Source organism: Ciconia boyciana, chromosome 6, assembly GCF_034638445.1.
Source record: "Ciconia boyciana chromosome 6, ASM3463844v1, whole genome shotgun sequence".
Taxonomy (NCBI): Eukaryota; Metazoa; Chordata; class Aves; order Ciconiiformes; family Ciconiidae; genus Ciconia; species Ciconia boyciana.
The window spans coordinates 55,468,032-55,487,863 of record NC_132939.1 but is presented as its reverse complement, the minus strand read 5'-3'; the positions used below and the strand labels follow the sequence as shown (position 1 = coordinate 55,487,863).

The following is a 19,832-nucleotide window of genomic DNA, read 5'->3' as shown; positions in this document are numbered from 1 at the left end:
GCAGGGACATCAAAATTTGCTTGAGCAAAGGCTCCACTCTGTGTTCTCCAACATGACTTTTAAAGTGATTAGTCTTTAACGTCATATTGGTTAGAGGTTGATAAACCCTGATAGGTGCTTGCAGTTAACTGTGGTCAGGTGAAGTACCACCAACCATGACTTCTAAATGGCCATCTACAGCAACCACAAGGTCATGTCTGACATTGGTAGCACTCCTCAAGGTCACACTTTGAAACATGGTAAAGAGAAACTTCCGAAATCATCAACCTCCTTCTGCTAAGGAATCACTGCTGGGTTTTAATTCTCCCTAATTTCAGAGGCTTCTGGCAGAACTGTGACATTAAATATTCAGTGAAATACAAGTAAGGTTTGAAAATGCCTGCTCCGAAAGAGCTTGGAACCATTAGTGCATCTCGTACTGCAAAAGTCTCCGCCTGGCAGGTTATGCATCAGAGTCATCCCCCTTTTTACCTCAAAAAATGATCAGCTTATTTATCATCTATGGGGAACTGCCCCTCCATTTGAAACATTCATGTACTTGCTACTTGCAAAGCTAATGTTGTTTGGGAAGGCCAGGGACGGAATCTCTTCTCACATCTCTTTCACAGTCAAGCTGACTTGACAGTGGATGTAAAATTGAAACCACTTCTTCAAATAGAAATAAAACAAATAGGAGAAAGGTTGTATTACTTCTGAAGGGAGCTGCATCGACAGGCGGTTTAGCTGAACGTTGCATTTGGAGAATATTTGACATCTCCAGTGCTGTGAAAGAGGTCAGGCAGTTCAAAAGGAGCCTTCTTGCTTGCTCGCTTCTAAGAAACTAATTCATTTTGTTATTATGGTGAAGTACACAGCACAGATCACACATAATTCACTCTTCCACAAACATTTTATTGCAAAAATATGCAGGTTGTTTTCTATAATATAAAATATTATTTCAGGGCTTGTAGATTTTGTTTCAGGCAGGTTAAGCCAGGAAATTACAGAACATTGCAATATACAAGATATTTGAGATCTGCAGATGGAAAGCTGCATATAAAAGCCAGCAATGTTATCATTATTTTTATAGCATCTGCAACTGCAGTGCTTAAACACTGTAATAACTACCTGCTGCCCTGCTTCCAGTCCTAGCATTCACAGGGTAAAAAATAGACCATGCAATCTCCATTTTCTACTTGAAGCATTCACTTCTGGTTGGTGTTGGAGACAGTTGATTTATAATTTGCACTGTGTTAAATATTTGTATTTATGTCCAGAAATAGTCTTTCCCAGTGAATATTATTGCAGAGGCCTTGACTTGTATCTGTTGTGTATACAGTGAAAGTACCCGAAGTTTCTCTAATCGAGGTAATTCAGGCAGAAGAAAGTAACCTGGCTGGCTAGGGTCACCTGAAGCTGAACATTGTGCAGCAGAGTGAGTTGGCCTGCCCTGAGCAATGTTCAGCTGTGGCTGGATTGCTTCTTCCTGCACAACTTCACCAGCTTATATAGCTCTATAGGATCTTACCGTCAGGCATCATCATCTACAGAAATATCCACCATACCAAATCACTGCTCTGCTGTCCCTCTCTCCTTCCATGAAGTAGGCCCCTACATGGCATAGGCTCCTCTGTTTCTTCAGTCATTGTTTGAGCTGCTGCTTGCACCAGGCTGGCATCTCTACCTTTGCACTGAGATCAGGTAAGATGAAACAGTGAAACTCATGTTATGGGAGCAGGTTGTGGAAAAGTTGGAAACTTCTAGGAGACACTCAGATGCTCTCAAGATGAAAGCCTTACTTCATGGCCTTTAGTGTGCTACACAACATCTACACCCAGAAAAACGGTCCCTTTACTACTACACATTGCAACCTTTGTTCAGTATCTGCTGGGGCAACAAATCATAGCGTGCTGGAGCGTACAGAAGAGAATCTGACGGTCCTGAATTCAGTTGGTCACACACGACTGAGAGCAAGTCAGGCTCAAAGGGGAAGAATTACACAATACTGTCACATGGATGAGACCAACTGCATCCTGCATCCATCAGGAACAGAGGAAAAATAGGAAGGGGAAAAAAGGGAAAAATAACGAACAAGTTTCCAAAAACTAGATGGAATTTTTACTGTGTCTTCTCTGAATCAAGGAATGGTTTTGCCCTAGTAAAGGGGGAGATTTGGAATGAAAGGCCCATGGCAACAGAAACAAATGAGCTCCACAAGTACATAAGATTCAAATGAGTTTTACATAACTACCCTCCTTTTTTTCCAGCCTTCAGACTGCATGAAAGAATGGCAGAAAACGAAACTGAATATAAGAAAACCAGCCTGCAGGCCAGGGAAGGACCTTTCCAATTGCCTCTGTCATATAAAGCATGCATGTTCTCAGTAAATCACACCTTAAAATAAACCACGCTCACCAAAGCAAATGGAAAAACAACAGAGGAAGGACTGGGAGTGACCCACACAACCCTGCTCCCACCACACCAGCTGCCCTGGTGAAGAATCACAAGGACCTCACCTGCACAGGTCTTGCACGTGGAAGCTGTCCCTGATGTGACACCATCACCCCAAAAGACCCAGTCCTGAAAATACCACTGCTCACTGGAAAGTGCATTTTGCTGCTATTGGTACCAACTTAACCTTGGTAGCAAATTCAGCTGAACATTTCCAAGTTAGAAGCCACTGTGACTCCTGTAACTCTCCTTTTCTGGAGACTGTGTGGTGAAACTTATTTACAGCACATACAGACCTTCTAGCAAGTCCCATAGTCTACTCATTGCCATTATGTGGCAACAGTTGTCGTGAATCAGTGTGGCTCATAAGTATGGCCTAAGTGGTGAACTTCTGGGAGTCAATGAAGGAGGAGACACAACAGAGTAGAAGAAGGGAGGCTGGTCAACATCCAGCGTTTGAACATGAGCTCAGAGGTACATTGAGGCAGGGCCAACAGTCACCACCCCTCTTCCTCTGTTAGCATCTGAAGGGGACCAAGATGAGGACTGGTTTAGTGGGGCACAGCACTCCTGTTTCTGAACTGGTATTCATTTTATTGATTATATCAATTTTATCAATTAATTCATTGCTTGTTATTGAACTTTAGTTGGAGAAGTAGAACACACATTTTAGTGTACTATCCCTTGCCTTTAAAGAAGTCATAAAGCACTTACATTTTATAGCTTATTTATTTTTTTGCGCATGATCTCACTTCCTCCAGTTGCTTTATCCTCTTATTATAATATCTCTCATTCCTTTTGCACCTTTTCCTGAGTGTCTGCTGTTTTCTTGGTTGAATTAGACTGTCTTTTTTCTCCTGACTTTTCCTGTATTTTGCTTTGAAAGTCTATTTTACATGGTACCCCTCCCATTGTTTACATGTGTGTGGGCAGAGGAGCCAGACTAAGGGGTGGCTGCTGTCGGACAGGGTCATAGAAACAAAATCTTTGCTTAGGTATTCATCTGGCACAGCTAATGAGCCCTTTCTCATGGTTGGCACTCCTTGGTGTTTCAGATACGGCTAAACAAGGAAAATGAAGTGTTGATGAGACCTACAGTGGCATGTTTATTGCCTTGAAATGGAGTCACCATTCAGGTCAGGTTGTACTGTATCTGTAAAATATGAGAGTTAAATAAGAATTTGGATTATTTTTCTGTGTTACGGGCTTCAACTTTCCTCCCTTTTCCTCATTCTGCTATAGCGTAAGAAAGCCTCCATTTTCAGTCCTTTTCCAGGAAGACTTCAGAAAAACTAAACAGATTAAAAATTGAGTGAGATCCTCACCTTCTCTGTAGCCCCTTTAACGAGCCAGAAGAGCATGTAAACACTCGAGGGCTACGCCAGTAGTATAGGGGCAGGACCCAAATGCCCACCACCTTTCCAGAAACACTATTTGTCGTGGGCAGAGGAGCACCTTGGCGTGTGACGTTCAACAAGGATGTTTTGGGAATGTGGGAAGAGGGAGGTCTAGCAGGGATCAGTGTGGAATTATTTTTGTAGCTCTTTGACCTGAGCAGCTAGGGATGGCTAAGGCATGCCTGGATAGGAAATTACACTTCTTTGAGGTTTGGGTTGAATATACACGATGTCCTCACATGGACGTACCTACTGCAGGATAGACAACATCTTTTTCTGGTTACCATTGGTCTGGAACTGGTTTAAACAAAGCCATTAAATAATCCATTCCTGGAATGACTGTTCACATGGGGAACTCTGTTTATAAAGCCAAAGCAATTTAGCTACAGTGGCATAAATATCTTCCTTAATTCCATAAATAGCTTCTTTTGTGTCAGAGACTTTCCCTTGCCATTTTAGCAGGAGCCACAAGGCACCCTCCATCTGGACAGGCACAAAGCCTAGCTGTAGGATCTGAGGGGTTTGTTCCTACTATCAGACAATCTTCAAGTACAAATTTTTTTCTCAAACTGAGAATTCAACTCATTAAATCACTCACAGGTAAGATATGCAAAGGATGGTAAACTAAAAGCTTGTTAACATCTTTATTCTGCACACACTAAAAAGAAGGAAGATGAAGGTGACGTAGAACAGTGGTAAGTTCCCCATGAACTTCCTATTAGGCTCCCTGCCTTCTCATATGCGACCAAAATCTTTTTTTAATAAACCTGTTATTATAGTTCAGAGTCTCTGCCAAGTGTTTACAGTGTTGCTCTAAGTAACAAGTCTGAGCCAAGGGACTTAATTAAATGTAACCTGCTTTTTCAGTTATAGAATTGTCCTTAAACATCAAAAGGCAAGTGAACTTTAATAATAAAATCTGAAATCACTTTTTGTTTAAGAGAAGTTCTTTACTCCTCACTGTATATAATCAGTTACTTCTTAGAAGGCATATAGTATTTTCACAGATAATTTCCCACAAGCATTTACAGATTTTATGACAAGTAACATAACGTTTGGAGTTCTGGCTTTATGTGAGAATCTCAGATTTCATACTTTCTTCTTGAGCTGATTCATAGACCACATGGTTGCAGGGAAGAACGTAAAAACTTAAAGAAAAATGTTTATAAAGGATGCCCCTTTTGATCTCACAATTTTTTAGTGTCCTTACAATTTTAGAGGCTTAGCTTTTCATTTTGGAGCACTTAGTTCTGCATATATTGCAATTTCTTTTACAACCATCTCAGAGGAGGTTCTCCCTATGAGGGCTTCTGCTAATCGCAAAGTTCGTTTGGGGAAGGTGCTGAAGAGCTATCTGAAAGTCTGGGATGGACAAACGCAGGCGACACGGCCACTGCCTCCCTGGACAGAGCTGCACACCTGCTAAGTGAAATTGGACCAGAGTTTCCATTCACAGTAGCTCACGGCCCAGCGTATTAATGTAAGACGAGGTCGATGCAGCTTGTATTGATGTGCTGGGCTAGACACTGGAGTGGCCAAACCTGCCAGGTGGGCCTGGACCCCAGGCCAAGGTTGAGGTCCCGCCTGACTCACCGGCAGGAGAAGGGCAGGCTGCAACGGTGGTGCTCTCGCCGCCCATCGGCACAGGCAGCGCGGGCAGTCCCAGCCTGCGCTGCCTGCTGGAGCACACCAGCCAGTGCCGTTCTGCCTTCAGAGGATGGGGCTGCACAGAGCAGATGCTTTCCCAGGTAAGAAAGGCTTAATGCCTTTCTCCTCTCACTAAGCGGAAGTTTTTACTTCCCCGTGCCCACAATGTTAATCATTTACAACATCTTAAACCCAACCTGACCCCGAGACACAGACTGTGCAGGTCAAATGTAGCTACCCGGCAGGCCTGGAGATGTCAGAGGCACCAGGGCTGCACCCTCGGCCACCCTGATAGTGGAGCTGGGAAGCTCTCGCACAGGGGCAGGGAGCAGGGGTAAGGCAGTAAGTGGCCCCAGAAAAATGTGCAGAGAGCAATGAATCACAGCTGTAACATCACGCATCAGGTGGGGCTGGCAGCAAGGAGTTACTGGATTGCTTCCTCTGACCTTTGCTCTTTCTGCTGCACCTAAGTGTCCACCTTCTGTATCAGAAATAGTGTGGCCAGCAGGACTAGGGCAGTGATCGTGCCCCTGTACTCAGCACTGGTGAGGCCGCACCTCGAATACTGTGTTCAGTTTTGGGCCCCTCACTACAAGAGAGACATTGAGGGGCTGGAGCGTGTCCAGAGAAGGGCAATGAAGCTGGTGAAGGGTCTAGAGCACAAGTCTGATGAGGAGCGGCTGAGGGAACTGGGGTTGTTTAGCCTGGAGAAAAGGAGGCTGAGGGGAGACCTTATCGCTCTCCACAACTACCTGAAAGGAGGTTGTAGAGAGGTGGGTGTCGGTCTCTTCTCCCAAGTAACAAGCCATAGAAGAAGAGGAAATGGCCTCAAGTTGTGCCAGGGGAGGTTTAGACTGGATATTAGGAAATTTTACTTCACTGAAAGGGTTGTCAAGCATTGGAACAGGCTGCCCAGGGAAGCGGTTGAGTCACCATCCCTGGAGGTATTTAAAAGAGGTGTAGATGTGGTGCTTCAGGAAATGGTTTAGTGGTGGACTTGGCAGCGCTAGGTTAACAGTTGGAGTCGATGATCTTTAAAGGTCTTTTCCAACCTAAATGATTCTATGATGATTCTATGATTCTGCTGCTGAAGGTTGCAGACTGTTCCACTTCTCGTTCATTGACCTGTGTCTCATACCAACTCCCTTTCTCCAGCGGGCATACCAACCATAGCAAGTGGCCACTGGGAGGTCTCATGAGCAGGCCAGTGCGGACTGGGACAGGCTATCTAGAGAGCTCATGAAACCCCAGCTCTGGGAGGGTGCCCACACATGATGAGACAAAGCTTCAGCTGTCCCCATCCGGGGATGGCCATAGTCCTGCTTCAAGCAGCAGCGTGGACGAGGGACCTCCAGCCGTCCCTTGCGGACAGTATTTCACCGACACTGTGAAGTCATTCACCTGCTTTTCCCACAGCCACAGTGGCTCAGTTTCCAGCTCCACCTCCAAAGACGGTACTGATGCATTCAGCCCACTCGGATAACTCCTGGAAAAAACAGGTCCTCCCAGCGCAAAATGAAATCAAAGCCCGGCATTGCGGTTTGTGCAAATCTGGCTGAGTTCAGATGCATTTTCCTTTCACAAGCTGTTTCTTCTGTTCCTTGCATTCAGGTTTATAAACTCTTCAGCATGGCATTCATCTGTCCTTGGATTTAGTGCAAAACTTTCGAGCCTTGGTATGTAAACAGCTGAAGACCGCCCCAGACTCCTGGAGACGGGATTTTGGGATAGTTGACTGGTGCGTGTTATAGCAGTGAATAGTTCACCTATTAGATGCTTTATGGATGACTTTGCCTTCTCACCATCTCCATCTGATTTTGAGTCGTAATAGAGAAATCACCGGAGCCGGCTGTGGGAAGAGCGCTGCATTCCTGAGCTGGGTGAAACAACTGGTTGTGTGGAGTAAGCGTTTACTTGGGATCACATAAACACTTCCAACTTGAAAGAGCCACAATCTCTAGATCCGTTTGTTTATATTTGACTTTGTAGATCTCAGCTTGTGTGTTTTGCTAGTCTAACTAATGATGCTATGCTATCCAGTCTGACTGGATTATGTCGAAATTTGCTGTTTACATTATACAGTCTTCATGGTTTGAAAAGAAAACAGGCACAAAAGTACAAACAGTGGTATATTGTAGTGAAATGCTTTGTATGTAGAGGAAACGCTCATGCTGTTCACCAAGTTTGTAGAGCGCAGATTTTAGTGATACTGAAGAGCCTTGATAACAGTTGCTGGCCAGTTTTGATGAAAAACGGTGTACATGAAGATATTCAATGTGAAAATTCACCGCAAAGGAAATCTGACAGCCTAAATAGACGAGCGAGAGCAGGCTACATGAGCATGCGAACGGCACACTGGTATTGTAATTTACAGTGGCGCGCGTTTCATCTCCACGAGGAAAACCCCTCTGCCGTTCATACTTTCTTCTTCCATTTCTGCCAGGGACGCGTGCCATTTATTCCAGGGGAGGACACTTCTCCCGTCCCCCGGCACAGCAAAGCGAAAGCGGGCAACAGCTCGGTATTGTTTGGAGCCCCCCTGCTGCTTCAGCAAGAAAAACGTCTCCCTTTAGAGTGCCCACAGGCCGCTCCCGAGCGGGCCGGGGCGCGGGGCGGCGGGGCGGGCGCTCCCGCCGGGGCAGCGGGCCGGAGGGGCTCGGCAGCGCCGGGGCCGGGCCCGCCTGCGCCCGAGGGGGGGGCCGGTGCGGGGCCGCGCTGCCGCCCACGCCGCTCTCCAGGGAGGCGATGCGGGAGCCCCGCCGCCGCTGCCGAGGGGAGGAAGGGGGCGGCAGGCCGGGAGCTGCCGGCGGCGGGGGCACGGCACGGCCCGACCCGCGCCCCGCTCCGCTCCGCTCCGCTCCGCCCCGCTGCGCGCCAGCGCTCCGCCGCCCCCGGCCGGGCGGAGGGAGGCGGGCGGGAGGGGAGGGGAGGGCCGCGGGGCGGGGCGCGGCGCGGCGCGGAGAGGGGCCGCCCCCCCGCCCGCTCCGCTCCGCTCCGCGCCCGCCGTCGGTGCCGGTGAAGGCGGCGGTGGCGGTGCCGCCGGCTCCCGCCGCCCCCCTTCACCCCGCCCCGACCCCGCGCGGGCGGCCCCGCGTCCCCATGGCCGGGCAGGAGTGGGACTGGTTCCAGCGCGAGGAGCTGATCGGGCACATCAGCGACATCCGAGTGCAGAACCTCCAAGGTAAACCGACACCCCCGCGGAAACCCCTCCCTCCGCCCCGCGCCGCCCCGCTCCCCTTCCTCTCCTTCTCCCTGTGCCGGTCCTTCCTCCTCCGCCGCTCCCGTCCCTGGCGCGGGGCTGCCGCGGGCTCCCCGGCCCGCCCCCCCGGGCCGCCCGCTGCGGGCTCCCCCGGCTCCCCGAGGCGGGGGCGGTGCGGGTGCGGGGCCGGAGCAGCCGAGGGGGAGGACGGCGGGGCCGGAGTTTCCCCCGAGCGCGGCGCCGCGCCCGCCCTGCCCGCCGAGAGCGCCGGCCCTGGGGCGAGCGGCGCCGGGCCCCGCGGGAGGGACGGGGCGCGGGGGCTCCGCGGGCACCGGGGATGCTGCGGCGGGGGTGGCACAGCCGGTGTCCCCGCCCCGGGGGGACGCTGCCGCCCACAGCCTCCTCCCGAGGGCCGTCGGGGAGGGGGTGCAGGCTCCGTGGCGGGCGGAGCGAGCGAGCGGTGCGGGGCTCACCTGGCGCCGCGGGCGGCGGCAGCGTCGCCCGTTCTTCCCCGCGGAGCCCGGCAAGGGCGCCCCGCAAGCCGGGGGGCAGCGCCCGCCCTGCCGCTCCGACCGGGACACCTGGAGGTGCGCGGCCGCGGTCGGGGCACGGCTCTAGGTCCGTATGAGCGCAATCTGGAGGGAAGCCGATGGCTATCCCAGCACTCAGTTTAGCGTACCTTCTCGTAAGCTACTGTTGAATAAACATGGGCAGAGCTTTTGGATAAATCATCCACGAGATGCTCTCCTATTCTGCCACAGGCTGTGCTGGCGGAAAGGATGCAAATGTCTGGGTTTGAATGTCGTTCGGGATCAGCGTAGTAGTTCCTCCAAAGTTATGTTTGCTCCTCACCAGCTAACTCTTCGTGGTTGGCAAGGTCAGCAAGAATCGATGAAGGAAGAGAAAGCAGTAGTGGTTTATGGAGAACAATTCGTTTACTGTAACACACCAATCGTAATCAACAGCGCGCATTATACTGCAATGTATCTTCATGTTCCATAAAAATAATAGACTTGAATTATAGGTCATTATCTCTTCCTGTTTATGCATAATGATATTAAAGCACTGTCTACTGGCAGAGGCACTGCAGTTGCTGGAAATTAGTTTTGGTTTGGCTTGATTACAGAAGATGTATAATTTATCAGAAAAGAGACCCAAATTAGCCATTCCTTCAGCTCTGATGTTGTATTAATGCAGTTAACTGCTGATGGGGTCGCTCCACAACATTTTGACCCGCATCGTCATAACCTCTGAAATTCAGATTTTGAGTACAGCCAGGGCTGTTGATTCTGGGTTGAACTCCCCTTGGGTTTTGACAGTCTCTCATTACAGTGTAATTCTGCATTTCTGACTCCTGGCTCTGTCTCTTTCGATTCTGTGTGTTAGCATGGATAGCCTGCATCTGATCTCTTGTTGCTCAAAACTGTAGCGATTAAACCGGGTTTAATCGTTAATTCATGGGCATTTTTTGAGAAGGAATAGAAAAGAAACCTGTTCTTAAAAAGTATAATGTGGTTTTCATTTTGCCTCTCAATCATTCGTATAAGAAGGAGTTAAACTCATCTCCCTTTCTGGAACTTAAAATGCATTTATACAGATGCACACAGCCTTCTCTAAAATTCCTATAGTCCCATAGCAGAATGTCATCCTACAGGGCAAATTCCTTTGAATAACATTATGTCCATGAAAGAAACCGCCTGTTCCCTGCTTACTATACAAGAGGAATTTTGAGAGATATATTAGTTGTCACCTTGCTTACACTGCTAAATTGGGTTTTAAGAAGTTTTATGCCTGGTGTGGGCTATTATAGGGGAGAAAAGGCATTTGTTCTAAAATGCTGCTCCAAAGCAAGTGATAATATCTATCACTTACAGTATATATGATTTGTAACACATAGTTCTCACATTATCTTCTGGAGATGAAAAACATTTTACAGATGGTGAGTCTGATACTCGGGAGAGTGTGATTTTTGTCACTCAGAAGCTCAGTGGCAAAGCATGTTGCTTCTCTTCAGGATAGTTTCTTGTAAAATGGCAGCATATGCTCTGTGTTCATATGTAGTAATTAAACTTGCTCCTGCTTTATAATTCAAAATTAATTCTCTCCTCTCAAAACATCTGAATCACCGCTAGTATCATTGTCTGTCAGTTGCAGAATCAACACCAGTTTTGAAGTCCTAGAAAGTCATGAGTCTAGGATGAAAAACCAGCCAAGGATGATGCAGAGTTTCCAGCAGCACCAGCAGAGCTTCTGCGGGGCCCTGCTGCTCAGGGCCACCTGAAAGACCTCGGCTGGCGAGGGTCCCCGTCTGTGCTGCGTCTTCCGCTCCTGTGGCGCTGTCGTGCAAGACCAGCTGTGTTTAGGGTAGGCACTGTGAAGCTGATGGTTTGCCTTATTCCAGAATGCTTCCTTTCAATGGGGCATTTTATGTATGTGAAGGTGCTTCCCGGTCTCTGGGGACCCCATGATATGAATCTGGATATGATTCCCATGATATGAATCTGGGGACCCAAGAAGGAGAGGTGTAAGGAGAGGACGGGAGGCAGCAGCTAAATATTTGCAGATATGAACAACACATGAAAGCACTGGCATGTCTGCATGCAGAGATGGAGAGTGACCACCTTCTCCTGCTTGATGCACAGAGCCAGCCAAATACGAGGTCTTTCAGGTCTAGAAGGCAGATAGAGGCATTACTGTCATGCTGTGTGTGAGCCATCCTGCCCAGCAGCTGATGGAAGAGCCTAAGGAGATGAGCCCAAGTGGTGATGACCATGAGAAATGGTACCACTAGCACCTGAGAAGCCGACCTGGTATTAAGCTTTCTGCAGGCATCATACAGCCATCTGCTGTAGCAATTTTCCATACCCTTTCTGCCTTCTTTTTTAAAAGCTAAAATTATTCATTTCTCTTGAAAAGTTCTTCGTTCTGTCTTAGCTAAGCTATAGAGCACTGCTGATGTAAAATACTACTTGAAGATGGCATATGCTGTTTCAGTCTGTTGCATCTTCCCTTTCTAGGTTGGTAGTTCCACATCCAGGAAGGATCCAGGATGCTGGTTACGGGGAAGTGTCTGCTCTCACAGGGGTGCTTTTGCAGTGGTACGATCCCACCGAATTCAGGAGCTGTTCTGGGTGCATGTGCTGGGTGCAGAAGTAGCCTCAGGAACTGTATATTCTGTCATGTAACTGATGGGTGAAATTATGGCATGCGTGGGGTTTTCGGCTTTTTCACAGGGAGACTAAAACTGACAGCCAGGGGTGAAATTTGCTAAACTGGACATAGGGGGAAAAAAAGGATGGTTTTAAAAATGGAATTACATCTGGATATTTAGACGTAGGCATACAATGATGGGCTTTTATTTTCCCTTTCCATCAAGATCTGAGATTTTCCATTTTATTTTTTCAATGAAGGAAGTGATAGTTCAAAGCTGTCGCAGGTAAGTGATGCTAAAAGCCAGGCGCACTGCTTCCGTTCTCGACAGAGGTACTTTCAGAGAACAGAAGCAAAAGTGACAATCTGATGGAGAAGAGGAGAGGGGAATGTAAAGAGTGAATAAGCGCCAGGTGTGGTGATACACAAACCGAGTTCCTCACGCCAGGTCTGTTTGGTTTCTAAATACATTTAATAAACTGTGCTCTTGTGCTCTTTGCTCTGTTTGTATATTCTCCATAGCGAATTTCTCCACATACTGAAAGAGAAAAATGGAAAGCCTGTGCAGAATGTAGGAGCGCATCATCAAGCAGAGGAATGCTCAATAATTAATTTCCTGCCAGGAGATGGGGTTTTTTTTCTCTTTCTTTCTTTCATTACAACACCAGCGGGAACATTTTGTTACAACACAAGAATATTTTAATATCTTCCCTACTGGAAGCTTGATTTAGGATCATTAAAAATATACTCCCTTATGTGGTGAATTGCACTCACTAGAAAGAGGCAACATCCTCAGCAGCAGGAATTATTCTCTTTTAGATGATATTTTGGTCCTGTACTTTGCAATACTCTGAATGTATATTTAGTAGGACGTGTCTTTCCTTTCATTCCTTGGAATGAAATATGTGGAGATGAATAGTTGTGCAGTCAGATGTTTTGTCCATCTCTGGCAAACAAATGCACCATTTAAAAATAATTATGGTTTGAATGATCATTTCATATATATATAAATAAAATAGAAGACATGGGCTGGGGTGGTAGAAGTCTACCATTCTTCTAGTCAGAGGACTAGAAAGGGAGCCCAAAGTCCTGCTACTTGTCATTTCGCTGCTCACTCGGGGTTTGATCCAGAACCCACAGAAATCCATAGATGTTTGTTCCTTGATTTCAGTAGATTTAAATACTTTCCCGAGTCTCAGGCTTGCTCTGCTGAGGGTTGTGTGGCCTTCAAACATATTTGGAGGGCTACACAGGAATATACTGTAGTGTTGTCAGAAACAATGCAAAAAACAGCGATGACAGGCTGAAAGAAATAAACTGAGCGATACCAGCCCCCCGGCTCCCCATCCTTGCCCTCGTTTGTACCTTTGGGTGAAGCACTTAGTCATAAACTCCCAGCACTCTCTGATTTCGCTCTGCTCCCATTTGGATGCTTAAGACCTAGACTTTTATGAGCTTTAGACAGTGGTAACTGTAGTTACCACTTAACTGAGGTACCAGTTAACTGAGGTAACTGGTGTGAACCTCAGCTTCCTCTGAGATAACAGGTCCTGAAGTCTATGTCTTAAGAGTTAATAGGGGTCCTTAACTAATAATAGTTAACTCTTTCTGTCAGTGAGAGTATCTACATATCTTTACTTTGGGGGGCTTATGCATCTCTGATGGACATCCGAAGGCAGATGCTCATAGTCAAGTCAGGAACTCTTGAAAATTTCTCTCTCTCTATATTTTTGTTTCTCCATTTATGTATGAAGCATAATTCTTACGACTGTTGCACTGAACTACAGAGAGTAATCTTTTTCTTTTTTTTAATTACAAGATGCAGCAGCATTCAGCCTGTTTGCTACAGTTTGACAGGCCTTCCAAACACATGGAAATTTTATAAATGGAAGGGAATCTTTTTTAATGTATCCATTCATTCTGACAAAAGTAAGGTGCTGTAACTGTTCATTCCTTTAACTCTTCCATAACTTGTCCCCATATTCAGCAGGATTTCATTCTGCCCATAGACATATTCATTTCAGTGGAGCTCCTTGTAGATTAAAGTGACATTTGGAAAGATTAAATTGCCTGGAGAACCTTAGACGAAGGCCTGTAGAACCACAAAGTGATGCTCTTCCATATAGAAGTGAAGTTAAATAGGCCCGAGAGTTATAAATGCGAATCCCCAAAATAAAGATTCAGATCCAGGTATAAGAAAGCAAAACTAATGCTGGAAACATAAGTCTTCTGGTGGGGATGGTCTCCGTAAGGGCACTCTCATACCTGACCATTTGTCAGCAATGGAAGGAAGACTTACCTGCTCCAGATGTAGGAAACCCTGGCAGTGAAATAAAGGAGCAGTGAGAGGTAAGACAAAGTACGGATTGCATGTTTCAGCATGCAGTTTTAACAAGGTCAGTGCCTAATTTCTCTAACAAATTAGAAGTCTGGGCCCTCTGTCTCATTGCATGGATGAAATTACACCAAATTCAAATCATGCCCAGTAGCTCTGCAGTCAAATGAACTCTTACACCCGCATATGAACACTTCATCGTAAGAGACTTTGTGTTTGGCATCCAAGCATGGACCTGACTCGAGGCATGGGGTTGATCTGCTGTCGCTCGCCAACATCACCTCTTTCTTTCCTTGGCGAGCTGTTCGAGCAGTGACCAGCTTCGGCATTAGGAGAGCTGGTGACATCTCAGACTGTATCGCTTGCCTGGAGTTGAATGGTGTTAGTTTAAAAACAACAGTCTTCAAAACACTGTGTTAAAACTAATGCTGATTTAAAAATGTAATGTACTTCGCATAGTTTTTCCTGCTTGTTTTTTGTTTTGTCCACTCAGCTTGGGCAGAAATTCAAACAATTTTCTTTCTCCTGAAGACAATTTCAAGGTTATATCACTTACATCCTGAAGTATTTGTAGCGTTTACTTTGAAAATACTACAAAGGAATGACTTTGTTTCCTTTTTCCGTTTTAAAGACAGCTTTCTGTTGGACTAGAAGAAGCAACCTTGGGCATTTTGGCCCAGTTTAAACTTACTGTTATTGCAGAATGATTGTTAAGGGCATGTGTCTAAAGGGGAAGAGCCAAATGTTATCTGTCTTGTCATGTAGAAGTCAAATAGATTCTCAAAATTATGTATTCTGGAGAAGAAATTACCAGATAAGCAGTCAGATCGATGTCAGTGCTGGGGTGGTGAAGGGCATCACAGCACCTTTTAGTGTCTTTTTTCTACATGTCTCTTTACCTGCTATTCTATTTTTATCTCTCCCCAACCAGTTAAATACAGGGACTGTAGGTGGAGGATTGCAGGATGGATTTTACTTCATTATAATTGCTGCATATTTCTGTGCACACAGCTAAGCTGTGTTTTAGCTGTAGTTTGAGGCTTTATAGCCACAAACACAAAGCTTAAATCAGCATCTTCTAAGGAGGCTCATAATAGCAACAGCCTGGATGTCTACAGAGTGAATGCCTGTGGATGTGTAACCTGCAAGCAGAGAGGATTTCTTTCTAAAACCAGAAATCCCACTGAATCTGAAAAGTTGTTATCAAAAACACTTAAAAGATAATACTCATCTCTGTGCTCATTACGTAATTCAGTGGCATGATTCAAGACATATTTGTTGAAATACTGTAATACTTTGAGGGATTCTGTTAATTATTTTCCACGAGTTCAGACATACATAAAAACATATTTTATGCTGTAGCATCTGGAAAGTTACTTCTGATATATATCAGTGTAATTCAGTTCCAGTGAATCTATGAACAATGAGTTACCCTATTTTTTATATTTTTTATGTTAGCATCTTTTGCTGTTTCTAGTCAGAAATGAGATCTTTCTAGACCAATGTTGTTGATTGCTTCATTACAGAAATTATAATGCTTTTCTCTTTTGGTAGTATAATTCTGGTTGTTTACAAAATAAATGCTCACTAAATATGTGCCACAGGATTAATTTCAAACAGAAACATTTATATTGCAGTCCTTGTTGTCTTTATTGCATGTATCCCTCTGGATCTTCATCCTGTCCTAATTAATACTGGGGATGAGTGCATTTTGTAGTGTCCCAAGCTGGGCAAAGAAGCTCCTGCTCTTGCGCAGTGTCCATTTACCAGGAAACACGGCTGTCTGGTGGCGTGTTCAGATTTACGCACCAGCCAGACCCCAGCCCTGCAATGCAGATCCTGCAGGCTGCGGTGCTGCCTTGCTCACGTCGGTGATGCTCCATACGTCCGAGTCCATCCAGAGCCCTGCTACAGTCAGGGATGCTCTACCCATACCCACCAAATGGCCCAGCTAGATCAGGTTGTGGCACCAGTGCCTTCATGTGCACAGGGATTTTAAGTAGAAGACCAAATGTTATCTGAAGGCAGTAAATCATATTCTACTTGTCTGTACTGGTGCGTTTATGGCTTTTTCAGCAACTGGACTTCTCAGTTTTCTGTTTCATGTTTGGGTTGGGTTGGAGACTCTTGTAGTTACCTGGTTGTGAAACAAGTCTCGGGTGTCTAATTAACCTCCATCACAGTGGATGCCATGGTGCTCCTGTTCTTATACTGGGACCCCCAGGGCAGGTGCTCCACATTTTAGCCAGACTTATATTGAAGCTCAGATTTAGGTCTTGCACCTGGGATTGTCCCTCAGAGGGACTGAAACTCTCTCAAGCAGTTGTTGTCCACAGTGGCACAGCAGTTGCAGCCTCCAGGTTAACAAAGAACCTTTAAAAGAAAGCGTTTTGTATGTTGCACCAGGAAGAAGATATTTACGGGAAGAAAATGAACCTCAAATAAACTGCCTATGTGCATTTTTTCCCTCCCCACCCAGCTTACCATCACCGTCAATGGTAACATGGCAGGTCTTACTGTTTTGGACCTGTCCCTCAGGGTAATTCATTTGTTAGAACTTCTGAAACCTGTGAAAGGTCTCTGATGTGCACTTGCTAGGGCCTCATAACACTCAAGTGCTTATGGTAAGCTACATTTTTATTCTTCCAGCCTGTTTTTCCTATGTTTTCTTAAAGAAATCCAAATAACAGTACAATAAACCCCTCAATGATCAGGCATCCATGCATTATTCATATGTTGTGAGAGCCGTATCACAGCCTGAACTGTCCGTTTCACGGGACTCCAGCTGAAGCTCTGAGTTGCTGCCAAAGCACAGGGACTGGTTGCATGCACAGGCTGTCCTTCTGTTGTGCACTAACGGTCAGAAGTACTTTACCATTTTGTTTTAGTCTTTGCAAAGAACCCCCTAATGTATATCAATAGGTGTTTTGCGTATGCAGTCAGAGTAGTTCCCAACTGAGGGCTGATTATGCTTCTCTTGGCTCAGTGAAAAATGGGAAGGGCGAGAGAGTCCTGGCACTGTGACAAATGAGAGCAATGCCAACAAAGATAACTTAGTTAAAAACTGATCCTTCATGTGACTGTGTCTGGACACGTGATTAAAGCTTTCTGGCTCTTACTGATGTTCATGATAAACATGAATTGCAATTATATCTTAATAATGATATAGTATTTATAAATAACATAGTATGAAATGTCCACTTCAGACTTATTGTCTGGGATATATATAAGGAAAGAAACATAAATCTGTCTGGGCTGTTTGCCCAGGGAGAGTAACAAGGCAAACAGAAGTAGGCAAACGAGGAAGAGCGTGGTCCTCAGAAACCTAATGGTAGCACAGGAGGGACTGCGGCCAGCATCTTCATGTGATACTTAAAATTAGTGAATCATAAAAATCCTGCCCAAATGAGAAGACGAGCTTTCAGAGACAAAATTCCCATTGACCCTCCCTTTTTGACAAGGTACTCAGTAGGCCTATATCTGGTACAAATCCTGAGCGATTCCAGCAGTTACTGTTCAGAGTAGCTGGGAAGCATTCAGTCCCTGTCCTTGTTCTCAGGTTCCACGCCAGGTAGGGGACTTTCCAGCCCTGATGATTAATGCCACTGAACAACATTTAGTTCCTGTTACTCTCAGGATTTTTTTGTCTTTTATTTTTTTTAAAGATCTCCCTAGATACAGGACAAGGAGTGATTTGAAGTTATAGGGACTCTTGCATGAGTTTTTCCATTTCTGCCCATTATAAAGAAAAAAGTTTTTAAGGGACCTAATGTTGGTTAAAAGGAACTTGTGCTCAGCCTTCTTCCAGAAGTTAATACGATTATTGACCCTGGCTGAAAGAAGACAGAGTACGAATTTTTGCTGGCTAAGCTGGATTTCTTCTTTTGAAGGTAGGCGGTCTTCTTGATGTATTCAATGTTGGCCTTTCAAAACTTTAAAACATTGTGTGTTTATCAGAAGGGTCAAAGAAGATAGGAGATTTAATTGTCTTCAAAAACTTTGTATCAAGAGGAAGCACCATGTTTTGGTTGCTAATACAGCTAAGGGACGCTATAAAATCCTTTGTCTGTAATGCTGCAGTTGACAGTATCACTCATCATGAGTTTATTTTGATTTGAGAACTTGGAGGTCGCACCAGTGTGACTACTCTGAAGTCAGGAAGCGGTTGTGACCCTGGGTGATGGTGGCCTGTGTCTGCAGGAGAAGGGCAGCGCGTGCGTCCCATCCATCCCGGGCGTCACCGAGGGGGACCGTCCTCAGGAGCTGAGAGATCCAGGTGTAGCGCTGAGGTCTGGAAAGCTGATACCCATCTGTCTCTCAAGACTATTTTGAAACTAATTAACACAGCCAGTTATATTCAGTTTTTGTTTCAGCTGGTCAGATCTTGGGTACCTTTCAAATCCTTGACTTCCTTTAATTTGGGGGGGTGGGGTTCTAAGCATTTTTTCATTATCTATCCCACAGCTGTCTCTAGCACAAATATTTTTCATGTGTATTGAGTCTTTCACTTTTATGCTGAGACTGATGATGAAAGCCAGTTGCAGAGGTGGTCTGGATGCTTACAGCAAGCTCAGATGAGACCCCTATGTCGCGTCACTCAAGCCAGTAGACAGCTTTGTCATTCAGGCACTTAATTATGAGCTGAATGTTCACTTGACCTCTTATGTTCTCATTTCACTAACAAACCAAAACTTACGAAGAGTGACTGACTGCAGAGCTGCTGCAGTTTCAGCTCTACGAGCCAAAGTTTCCGCTCATTTCATTTATCACACTAATGATCAGTTTTGGAGCCTAAACACAGGCTGCCTCTCAGGAGCTCCACGGAAAACACAGCTTAATGTGCTAACGTGATGTCCACATGACAAAAAGATTGGCGTGGGCTGCCCACTTCATTTTGGCTTGCCGGTCCTGCTACATGCATATGTTCTTGCACGCTGCATCCTTCCAGAAGGATGGGGCTACTCTGGATGTGGAAGTAGCATTTAATAACTGTGGTTTTACAGAGAGGGTTCAAGCTTGAGTTCTGGTACTCAGATAATATTGATGCGCATAGGCTTTCTTTCCCATTGCGTTGTGTTTATCTTGACTAAAACTGAAATGTGTTCTTAATACATTCTAGCAGGGATTTATTTCTATGTCTTTAGTATTTGAGTGTCTCATGGTTTTGATGTGTTTCTCTAGATGACACCCCTATGTTAGGGTTGGAGATCGAAGGCACATGAAAGCCAGAGAATTTATTTCAAAGTTATCCAGACAGCCTAACGACATACTTTTCTGTGTGTGAACATGGAAAGTTTTGGTGGAGCAGGCCTTGAACCTTGGTCTTCTCTTTCCAAGGTGACCGTTGTAACTACCTGACCAAATTCCTCTCTTCACACCTTCTTTTTCCCTCCTTCACCATCTGACAGCAAAAGCTAACAATGTGATCTAACAATTCACATGAACTGTAATACATCTATGCTGCCTTGTCTATAGTCAACTTTTACAACTTGATAATTCACGTGAAGCTACCAACCCATCTTTCGTCCCAGCATGTGGTGTTCCCACGTTTGGCGGCAGGCGGTTTCCTTCTGGGTTTGCTCGGGCTTGTTGGTATTCTCTCCAGCACACCCCAGTGCAATCAGATTTCATTTTGGCTTGGCTTAGGGGGTTTTTTAATGCAAGAAGAACAAAA

The 19,832-nt window shown here is 45.7% G+C and overlaps 1 protein-coding gene across 1 annotated transcript in view; it reads left to right on the top strand.

The window, feature by feature from the left end:
• Nucleotides 1–8,482: 8,482 nt before the first annotated feature.
• The window catches only part of CLMN (calmin), a 72,624-nt gene continuing 61,274 nt past the window's right edge, over nt 8,483–19,832 (top strand). Inside the window, exon 1 of the mRNA XM_072864988.1 lies at nt 8,483–8,655. Coding sequence (XP_072721089.1) covers nt 8,574–8,655 — 82 coding nt within the window. The 5' untranslated portion in view covers nt 8,483–8,573. The remainder of the gene's footprint in view (nt 8,656–19,832) is intronic.